Below are 10,719 nucleotides of genomic sequence, written 5' to 3' on the forward strand. Positions count from 1 at the left end.
CCATATTCATCAGATTAATCCATGCTGGATTGAGAAAAAGCCTCAAGCTTGGAACAACTACATGTAAATCATAACCTCGAGATATTTTAAGGCTTTCAATGTCCCAAAGAAAGTTATTTGGTGTCGAATCCATGAGTGAAAATTGAGCTTTTCACATAGAACAAAGAGGGATATGAAATAGTACAATTTTATGTTTTAAATAAAGAAGATAAAATGAAAGGTAAATTTTATAGGTTTAGCCAGCAGAGAACAAATGAAATGAATGTTTTAAGTTTAGACACCAAGAACAAACTTAGGGTTCAAGTCTAAGCTTAGTCATATACTTCTGAACAATATTGGACTTTATTGTTCAAGTATTAAACAAACATTGAAATCTTCTTAAATCACTTTTCAAAATGCAACGAGGATCTATTCTTTTTTTTTTTTTCAGAAGAAGCTACAAGAAAGAACAACAAGTTTGGATATGAATTATAAAGTTAGTAATCCATGTAAGAGACGCTTATATTAATTAATTTATACTGTTAATTATTTCATCCGTAATTTTTATTATTATTCAATAAAGTATTTATTTTACTGAATTAAAAAATAATAATTATGGGTGTTTGGATATTCGGTCGGGTATTTTGGGTTTGAGTTTTTCGGGTTTAGAATTTTAAGATCCGTTCGAGTAATTCAAGATTCCGGGTCGGGTTTGGTTCGGTTTCGGGTTTAGTTATATATTGAAATATCAAAATTTTGTGTCCGAATCTATTAAATTATTTGAAAATTTCAAAAATTCCCTAAACAACCCGAGTAGTTTTGCTTGAATATATTTAAAAATACATAAAAGTAACTAAAATATCCGAAAAATCATAATATTGTCTATATGTAAATATAAATATAAATATTTTAGTTATATTTATATTTAAGATATGTTTGGGTACCAGTTCGGGTTCGGGTTTTTCAGGTTTTGAAGTTTAGATTCAGTCGGATATTTGAAAATTTCAGGTTCGAATTTAGATTGGGATTTTTGGATTGGGATTTTTGGATCGGGTTCAGATCGGTTTTTTCGGATTCAGGTATTATGTCCAAAGTAAAAATGGTAAACGGTGGTTGTTTTGTTTGTATTTGTAAAGCAGAAGAGAGAGAGATATAGAGACACTGAAAGCAAAGACCAAAAAAGAAAAATTAAAAAGAGAGAGAGGAAAATGGAGAGCGACGAAGCAGCAGCAGTGTCTCCTCAAGCAACGACACCGAGCGGAGGAACCGGAGCTTCTGGGCCGAAGAAGAGAGGTCGGAAACCTAAAACCAAGGAAGATTCTCAGACGCCGTCGTCTCAGCAACAGAGCGATGTTAAAATGAAAGAAAGTGGGAAGAAAACGCAGCAGTCGCCGAGTGTTGACGAGAAGTACTCTCAGTGGAAAGGTCTCGTCCCCATTCTCTACGACTGGCTCGCTAACCATAACCTCGTCTGGCCTTCACTCTCTTGCAGGTCTCCCCCTTTCTCCTTTCCTCTCCTTCTAGGGTTTCGTTTCGTAATCGTTTCTTAGCTTTGAACATTCTCATGTTTGGAATGAATTTAGTAAAATCTTACACATACATTTTCTCGATTTCTGGGTTTAAGTGAGATTGTTGCGATTGTTCTAGTTAGGGTTTTGGATGTGGCTCTGTCTTCATACCTTGATATATCTGATGTTCTATTCATGAATTGTTACTATTGATTACCTTGTTGGTTACTAATGACTAAGAGGAATTTTCAGTTTCTCTGAGTGTTTATATCTGATGAAGTCTTTAGTTGTTGTGCTAAGAGTTTCCATTTGGTGAATTGTTGTTTGATTTTTTTATAGATGGGGTCCGCAGCTTGAGCAAGCAACCTACAAGAATCGCCAGCGTCTGTACCTCTCAGAGCAAGTAAGTTTTTAGCTTTCTCTTGTATCTTGTTGTCTCATCTTCTTTATATACTTCTCATCGTATTATTTGTATTTTTCTTGGTTGTGTCACCAGACTGATGGAAGTGTGCCCAATACTTTGGTCATAGCAAATTGTGAAGTTGTTAAGCCAAGGGTTGCTGCAGCAGAGCACATTTCTCAGGTATTATGTGGTTTAATACTAAGCTTGTGTCCTTTCCATATCCTACTCCACACTACAATTGGTTTCATGTTTGACACTTATATACTATCTTCTGAAAATGTGTTCTCAGTTCAATGAAGAAGCACGTTCTCCATTTGTGAAGAAGTACAAGACCATCATTCACCCTGGAGAGGTGTGAATTCTGCCCACTCTTGAGATATTTCTGTATTGACATTGTTCTTTTTAGTTCTATTTGGTTTGTTAATTGTATCTGCATCCCTGTTTCATCTGTCCATGAAGTTATTCGTTTGGCACGTTGGTGAAAGTAAATTTTGATGTGTATTCATTACTAATTTGCAATTGCAGGTTAACAGAATCAGGGAACTCCCACAGAATAGTAAGATTGTTGCTACTCACACCGACAGTCCTGATGTGAGTGCTGCTTCTATTTTGTTATGGTCATAGCAACTTGAAATATGTCGGTTTCATATTTCTGTATTTGGCAGTCAAAGAGCATCCTTTGTTCGGACATATGTCCAGTTTCAGAGTTATCTAAATACAATATGTTGATTTCAGGTTCTCATTTGGGATGTTGAAACCCAACCAAACCGTCATGCTGTGCTTGGAGCTGCAAATTCCCGTCCAGATTTGGTATGTCCACTTCTGAGAATGTTGTTTTATGCTTTATTCTTGTTTGTTTCTCATCATTGGAAGTGATAAATCTCTTTGATATCTTCTTAAATAGTGCTTCTTGTTTGCATCATCTGAATGAACCATTTTTCATGCAGATACTAACTGGGCACCAAGATAATGCTGAATTTGCTCTTGCCATGTGCCCAACGGAACCCTTTGTGCTCTCCGGAGGTTTGTGTTTCTGTAATTTGTAGAGTCCAATCCTGTGGTTTGCCAGTTTCTCATACAAAAGTTCTTCTCTTAGGCAAGGACAAGTCAGTTGTTTTGTGGAGTATCCAAGATCACATCACAACGATTGGGACAGATTCCAAATCATCTGGATCTATCATCAAACAGACTGGTGAAGGTACTGATAAGAATGAGAGTCCTACTGTTGGCCCACGAGGTGTATATCATGGCCATGAAGATACAGTTGAAGATGTGGCATTCAGCCCGACGAGGTAACTTCTTAGAACAGACTCCTTCTATTGATATCGTGTTTGTTTATGCATACTGCAGATATTTTCATGATTTTCTAATAATACTTCTGGTGAACTTTTATACCGTGAAGTGCACAAGAATTCTGCAGTGTTGGTGATGATTCTTGCCTTATACTATGGGATGCGAGAACTGGCACAAACCCTGTCACGAAGGTACTCTATCTTTTGAATCCTATCAAAAGTTTGAAGATTTACCTCCTTTTGATATTATATCTTACTTTTTTGTTTTCCAGGTTGAAAAAGCGCATGATGCTGATCTTCATTGTGTTGATTGGAATCCTCATGACGACAATCTGATCCTGACAGGGTATGGAGAAATACATACAAATAGATGATTAATACATACTTAGTATCTAATTAAGAAATTGATGAATATTTCAGGTCAGCAGACAACACTGTCCGGTTGTTTGATCGTAGGAAGCTTACCGCTAATGGAGTTGGTTCGCCTATTTACAAATTTGAGGGACACAAAGCTGCTGTTCTTTGTGTTCAGGTATAATCAACTTTTTTTTTTTTTTTCCTTCTTTGTATGAAGTATATCTCTTAACCCACTGACACTATCTTGTTATTCAATTCAGTGGTCTCCTGATAAGTCATCCGTCTTTGGGAGCTCTGCAGAAGATGGTCTCTTGAACATCTGGGATTATGACAGGGTGTGTACATAGTTCACTCAGATGTCTAAAATTAATCTTTCTTCACTATCATCACTGAAACATATTCATTGTACTCATGTTTGGTTTGTTTAATTAACCATCAGGTCAGTAAGAAGTCTGATCGTGCAGCTAAAAGCCCCGCTGGGCTCTTCTTCCAGCATGCTGGTCACAGGTTCTTAAAGACTTATCTTGATTTTTCTTGATTGCTTTCTCATTTTACTTGCTTCTAAGTTCCCTTGTTTATAAACCATATTAGGGACAAAGTTGTTGATTTCCACTGGAATGCTTCAGACCCTTGGACTATTGTCAGTGTTTCTGATGACTGTGAGACTACTGGTGGAGGTGGAACATTGCAGGTAACCTTGAAATCTTTCTTGGTACCTTGATAAGCAATTTTATTGACATACCGTTAAATGTTGTTTATACTTTCTTCTATGGCAGATATGGCGGATGAGTGACTTGATTTACAGACCAGAAGAAGAAGTCGTGGCAGAATTGGAGAAGTTCAAGTCGCATGTTATGACTTGTGCCTCCAAGCCTTAAGAGTAAAGAAAACCCATTGTCTATCTATCTATCGCCTATGGTAAACTAATGCGGGTTTTAGCGAGGAGTCTTGGTTTTTGTAAGGCTGGTTTGTCTTTTGAGATATTGGTGGTAGCTTTTAGGACCTTTCCATATCAGTTAGGGGTACATGGTTCTGGTTCATGATCCTGTTTCATCAGACTCTTAGGTGCTGTTTTGTTCAACTGAGATGTTAATCAAATCGGACCAACTTTATGTGTTTTGGTTTAAGGTTTCAATACTTGGCCTGAACCTAATGATTCCTTCTCTGTAACTAGTCGAGACCAACCCGGCTACAAAAAAAATAGTTGCATTGATGTTCAAATGCAAAGCAGAAGGGGTCATTATAAAACAATATAGTAATAAGCATCGCAAAATTTGGAAACTGGGTTCTTGATGATTCGTCGCATCTTAAATAATGTTTGCATTGTCGTTTTCATTAGAAAAAAACTGTTAATCACGCTTAGCAGTAGGATTAGGTGATTTTCAATTCACAGATTTATTCGTAGGATTTTGAAGAAATTTTAAGTATTAACAGTCACTAAACAATCAGACCATTGCAAATCATACATAGATCACCTGGTCATTTCATAAAACTAAACTATATGATAATGTTTTACTTTATTGGGCTTAACGTTAATGGTCCTCCCGCTTAATAGGCTTTATGAAGTCTCTTGATGAGCTAGAGACTTTAAAAATCCAATCACAAAGCCTACATGAGACCGTCAAGATCAGTCAGAGAAGATCAAACGAAGAAGTTTTTGTTCCAAAAGATACTAAAGAGAGAAACATGAATCAATGTATTGCTTGAGGAATAAGGTAGGGAAGCTAATCAATCACAAGTAGACGAATCGGAGTATTTCATAAAATTAGGGTTTTTAGACCTACATTTTCTTTTCTTTTTCCGACGATACTTAAATTGCTCGAGAAACTCTATTAGTGAGAAATCCCCCATCGGAATCTCGATGGAATCATCTCCTTCTGGATCCGAACCTCCGCAGAAAGTCGTTTCTAAACTGCAGAAAGTAGGCTGGCGAGCTACGATGATCTTCAATCTCGGTTTTGCAGGTTAGAGAAATCTTCATTACTTTCTTAGTAAGGTTTTTAGTTTTACGTCCGTAATGTGTTCGATGTAATGCCTAGCTGAGAAAGTTCTTTCCTTTTTCTTTATTAATTTTTGAGAATAGAAAATACGAATTCTTCTAGCGGTCGTCTGATATATATGATACTACAATTTATCCCTTGAACTGTTGTTGTTGTCCTTGCTTTGATTCTCGAAGAAAGCTGATTGCATTACTCTGAGAGTGTTTGATTCTCCACTCTATTATCAGATATTAGAACATGCTTATTGAAAGGACATTTTTTGGATCTGTATCTCTCAGTCACTGTTGATGTTTTCAGCGACATTGAATTAAGCAAATGTAGTATCTAGAAACTATCTATATCTCTGTGTGCGTGTGTGTATATATCTTGGCTAAGCATTTTTGCGTTGAATAGAGGATTCACACAGGTTCTTGTAAATTTTCTGGTTCATGGACATGATTGCACATCTTATTATCTTGTACTCAATACTTTTCAAATGTTTCAGCATCTCGATTTTTAGCTGGCAGAACTACAAGCTTGGTCTAAATCAGAATTGAGAAAAGCATGCTTGCTTGATTTCTTATGATATAGCATTCATGATAGACAACTTCAATGTTTGCTGATTTGATCATTTGGTTCTGCAGCTTATATATTTGCGATAAAACGAGAAAAGGACATTGATGCGGACGAGAAGAAGAAAGTTAAAAAGGGCAGCGAGGCTAGACATAAAGGTGTGAAAAAGGGTGCTGTTAACACCGAAATCGAGAAGAAAGGTGCAGAAGAAACTGATAAGGCTAAGGAAGCAGAAACTGCAATACCGGAGAAGGAAGAAACCAAACTGATCCCTGAACTGGATCCACTGTTTGAATTTACAGATGCAACTGATCAATCCATGTTTCAAACTGTGGCAACTGAACATGTAAAGGTAGCAAGGAAACCAATTCCAGAAGATGAGCAAAAGGAGCTTTTCAAGTGGATATTGGAAGAGAAAAGGAAGATAGAACCAAAAGACAGAAAAGAAAAGAAACAAATCGATGAAGAGAAAGCTATTCTGAAACAGTTCATTCGTGCTGAGAGGATTCCAAAACTTCTACCTGATGATTCCGTTGATTCTTCACTTCGTGATTGGGACAAATTCTTCTCCAAGTAGAACGAATACAGAAACTAGTGTGTACTTGTTTTTTGTTAGTACACCAAATGACCATTGTTGGCTTTTTAGTTTTACTACTCTGATTGTTACTCTAATCAACGAATAGTTTAAATGTGATTTCTTGGGGGTTGAGAGTGGCACTTTTATAAAACTTTGGGGTAATGTTTCTATTTCTTATAATATAAAGGACTTAAAATATAAATTCAATAAAAATAAGGGTGTTTCTGAGAAAGAGGGTATAAATAGCTTAAACCCTAGAGAAACTGAAGAATCCTAAATTGATCATCGTCGTCCTTTGAGTAATTTAGAAAATCAAAATGGGTCGCAACGTCAAAACCAAGGCAAAGAGGAAGAACAAGGTTTGAACTTTTTGAATCCCAGCTTTATCTTGTTTCGATTCTCCAATCTGATGTTCTCAAACCAAAACCTAATTGTGTGAATTGGATTTATTTTTGTTTGGTTTTGAATTATAATAGAAGAAAGCAGAGGCGTCTTCTTCCGAGATACCATCGATACCAACTAGGGTTTGGCAACCAGGTGTTGATACCCTTGAAGATGGAGAAGAACTTCAGTGTGACCCTTCTGCTTATAATTCTCTCCATGGCTTCCATGTTGGTTGGCCCTGTCTGAGGTAATATCATTTCTACTCCTATACATGTGTTCATGAAGCTGAAAGCGTGAGACTTAAGGGATAATTCAAATGAGAAGCTTCTTCTTTGTTTGTCAACAGTGTAAAGAAATGTGTTTGCAAGTTTACGATTCATTAAGTTAAGAAAACTACTGTTTGTGAATGATTACAGTGAAAGTTTTGGTGATTTGATGGCTTTCAATTATTTTTCTCAGCTTTGACATTTTAGGTGATAAGTTGGGTTTGAACCGAACTGAGTTTCCTCACACACTTTATATGGTGGCTGGGACTCAGGTAAGTTTTGTACTTTTTATATCTTCATATGTATTTGTGCTTTTAGAATCCTGTGTATACGTTTTCTTTTTTTCTTTAGGCTGAGAAAGCAGCTCATAACTCCATAGGGTTATTTAAAATCACCAACGTATCTGGTAAGAGACGTGATGTTGTGCCTAAGACATTTGGCAATGGTGAGGATGAGGATGAGGATGACGAAGATGACAGTGACAGCGATGATGATGACGGAGATGAAGCTTCTAAAACTCCAAATATTCAGGTAATTCTTGATTCGTTTTAACTCTTGTGTTATTCATTCATATCTCTTGTCTCCTAAGGCGGGAGAGTCCTCGTGGTTGATATTTTCTCTCAAAATTTTGGTATACAGGTTCGAAGGGTTGCTCACCATGGATGTGTTAACCGTATACGTGCAATGCCACAAAACTCTCATATCTGTGTCTCTTGGGCAGATTCTGGTCATGTACAGGTAAGATTATATTTTTGTCTACTTTCACAGCTTGGGTGTCTTTTTTTGTATGTGTCTTTGTTAATGTGGATTAGCTTTTGTGTTTCTTGACAGGTCTGGGACATGAGCTCTCATCTTAATGCTTTAGCCGAATCAGAAACAGAGGGTAAAGATGGAACTTCACCGGTTCTTAACCAAGCACCCTTGGTTAACTTTTCTGGTCACAAAGATGAAGGCTATGCTATAGACTGGAGTCCTGCAACCGCTGGAAGACTTCTTTCCGGTATAGTTATCTCAGAAATTTCTGCGATACTAAATAATTACATGCTTTTCGGCATGGTCAATGTAATTTTTTTTTCTCCACTGGCTAGGGGACTGCAAGAGTATGATTCACCTGTGGGAGCCAGCTTCTGGTTCATGGGCTGTTGATCCTATTCCGTTCGCTGGACACACTGCAAGTGTTGAAGATTTACAAGTAAAACTGCCACTTTACAGCTAAATAATATGTTTGCTTGTACCATTTCCTTTTGGCTGAACAATCTGTTTCTTTATTCCAGTGGAGTCCAGCCGAAGAAAACGTGTTTGCCTCATGTTCTGTGGATGGGAGTGTTGCAGTCTGGGATATTCGACTTGGGAAGTCCCCTGCACTATCTTTCAAGGCACATAACGCAGATGTGAATGTCATCTCATGGAACAGGTTCTTGTCCCACTATGCTGTATAACTTAATTCTGTTTGGTTTTGTGCTTCCCACGAATGTTGTAGTCTTAATTTTTCTTCTTTCATGAAGGCTGGCTAGTTGCATGTTGGCCTCAGGAAGTGATGACGGGACATTCTCCATCCGTGATCTTAGACTGATCAAAGTAAGTTAAAAACCGTAGCTATATATTTTCCTTAGCAATCTCTTAACAAGATTCTGATATGGTGGCATATAAATCTTGAACTAGGGTGGAGATGCTGTGGTAGCACATTTTGAGTACCATAAGCATCCTATTACGTCAATTGAATGGAGCGCTCATGAAGCTTCGACACTTGCAGTCACTTCCGGTGATAACCAGCTCACGTAAGCAAGAATACAATACACACCGATTCTCTCCAGAAAAACCAAAACTCTGTCTTAATTGTTTTTGGCTATCTGTTGTATTTACAGGATATGGGATCTATCCTTAGAGAAGGATGAAGAAGAAGAGGCAGAGTTCAATGCACAGACCAAGGAACTAGTCAACACACCTCAAGACTTGCCTCCTCAGCTTCTCTTTGTTCACCAAGTAACATTCTTACTTCAACTATCATTAGCTTGGTTTATTTGATCTATGTATATTTTGTCTGAAAACCTCGATTATTTTTTTGGGGAAAACCAGGGACAAAAAGATCTGAAGGAACTTCACTGGCACAACCAGATTCCGGGGATGATCATCTCAACTGCTGGTGATGGTTTCAACATCTTAATGCCTTACAACATTCAGAACACGCTTCCGTCTGAGCTACCAGCCTGAAAGACAAGGTCTTACTCTGAAAACTCTTGAAGTATTACTCATAGTTTTGTGTTGTCCTCTCTCTGTTCTCTTTCCTTGTATCATTGATGGCAAGTTGCAAGAATTATACACTCTTTCACAAGTTTCAAGTTTTCATCATCAGTTTATTTACTGATTTCAGTTGTGACAAAATGTCAAATTTTGATTTACATTCTCCTCTCCAGTAACAGAAGCCACAAGCCTAATAATAGTTTAATCCTTAACAAGTAAAAAAAAATCAAGTAGATTAATTGTTGAATTCTGCTCATAACATTCTCCAATTTGAAAATTACAAGTAGTGGATAAACTTTGATTAAATGATCGAAAACACTCATGTAGAATGTAACAACTATCATGACGATGATGAGCCATCTCCCAAAGACAACTAACAAATTGTGTTGTTCAACAATCGCAGTCTTGGTAAACTCCACCGCTATGGAAACCAATTCCTTCTGATGTTTGGTGTAACCATGATTAGCTCCTTCCACAATCTCCAGCTTATGATTCGGTATAACCTTTGCAAACTCCTTAGCATCTTCCCCAGGTACCACGGTATCATCCGAACCATGAACTGTCAAAACTTTGCATTGTTTATCAATATTGAGACAAGCTTGATGCATATCAGTGTTTAACCTATCCATTAAAGACTCTTGAGTAACACGAAAACAAGATTTGCCCTCTGTAGCATCAATAAACCCCTGTTCCTTAATCTTTTCTATATAACCATCTCCGAGACGCACATCATTCTTAAGATCAAAACGTCCAGAGATATTGACGACATTGCGGATATAATCGGGAAACTTGGAAGCATAGAGAAGAACGACATCACCACCTTTACTATGACCAAGAATGACAGGAACTAGACGGTTCATGATGTTAGAGGAGGACAAGTGTTGAATAACGTAATGCAGATCATCCTCTGCTTCACTGTTGAAGTTACCATAATAGAAAGTTCCTTCACTATCTCCGTTACCAGAGAAATCGAAACGAAAAGAGCTGATTTTTTCTTTCTCCAAAGCTGTAGCCACGTTTTTGAGAATCTTGTTGGTCTTGTCCGATCTAAAGCCATGGCATAAGACCACAACTTCTTTTGATCCAGTTTCGTGAAGCAGACCCACGAGCTTCTCGTTGCGGCGGTTCGGAATCACGATCTTCGTTGGCTTCATCGTCTT

At 37.5% G+C, this 10,719-nt stretch overlaps 4 protein-coding genes across 4 annotated transcripts; 3 read left to right on the top strand and 1 right to left on the bottom strand.

Annotated features, from left to right (window-relative positions):
- The first annotated feature begins 937 nt into the window (after nucleotides 1-937).
- On the top strand, nucleotides 938-4,824 carry FVE (Transducin family protein / WD-40 repeat family protein). Its single transcript, NM_127510.5, has 15 exons — nucleotides 938-1,471; nucleotides 1,827-1,890; nucleotides 1,984-2,070; nucleotides 2,180-2,242; nucleotides 2,416-2,481; nucleotides 2,626-2,700; nucleotides 2,838-2,913; nucleotides 2,987-3,182; nucleotides 3,293-3,374; nucleotides 3,455-3,528; nucleotides 3,603-3,714; nucleotides 3,800-3,874; nucleotides 3,979-4,046; nucleotides 4,131-4,230; nucleotides 4,316-4,824. Exons 1-15 carry the CDS (start codon nucleotides 1,188-1,190, stop codon nucleotides 4,415-4,417), a joined length of 1,524 nt encoding a protein of 507 aa, NP_565456.2. The 5' UTR covers nucleotides 938-1,187; the 3' UTR covers nucleotides 4,418-4,824.
- Nucleotides 4,825-5,128: 304 nt separating this feature from the next.
- Nucleotides 5,129-6,897, top strand: AT2G19530 (uncharacterized protein). The gene is made up of 2 exons (NM_127511.3): nucleotides 5,129-5,503; nucleotides 6,163-6,897. Exons 1-2 carry the CDS (start codon nucleotides 5,401-5,403, stop codon nucleotides 6,666-6,668), a joined length of 609 nt encoding a protein of 202 aa, NP_179543.1. The 5' UTR covers nucleotides 5,129-5,400; the 3' UTR covers nucleotides 6,669-6,897.
- Nucleotides 6,898-6,929: 32 nt separating this feature from the next.
- AT2G19540 (Transducin family protein / WD-40 repeat family protein) lies at nucleotides 6,930-9,716 on the top strand. Its single transcript, NM_127512.4, has 12 exons — nucleotides 6,930-7,027; nucleotides 7,145-7,299; nucleotides 7,512-7,590; nucleotides 7,670-7,849; nucleotides 7,958-8,056; nucleotides 8,150-8,318; nucleotides 8,407-8,510; nucleotides 8,593-8,732; nucleotides 8,824-8,896; nucleotides 8,981-9,096; nucleotides 9,184-9,301; nucleotides 9,395-9,716. The coding sequence occupies exons 1-12, from the start codon at nucleotides 6,986-6,988 to the stop codon at nucleotides 9,527-9,529; spliced, it is 1,410 nt and encodes a 469-aa protein (NP_179544.1). The 5' UTR covers nucleotides 6,930-6,985; the 3' UTR covers nucleotides 9,530-9,716.
- On the bottom strand, nucleotides 9,715-10,713 carry AT2G19550 (alpha/beta-Hydrolases superfamily protein; the record flags this gene model as incomplete). The annotated part of the gene is made up of 1 exon (NM_127513.1): nucleotides 9,715-10,713. The coding sequence occupies one exon, from the start codon at nucleotides 10,711-10,713 to the stop codon at nucleotides 9,715-9,717; it is 999 nt and encodes a 332-aa protein (NP_179545.1).
- Nucleotides 10,714-10,719: the final 6 nt, after the last annotated feature.

Source organism: Arabidopsis thaliana, chromosome 2, assembly GCF_000001735.4.
Source record: "Arabidopsis thaliana chromosome 2, partial sequence".
Taxonomy (NCBI): domain Eukaryota; kingdom Viridiplantae; phylum Streptophyta; class Magnoliopsida; order Brassicales; family Brassicaceae; genus Arabidopsis; species Arabidopsis thaliana.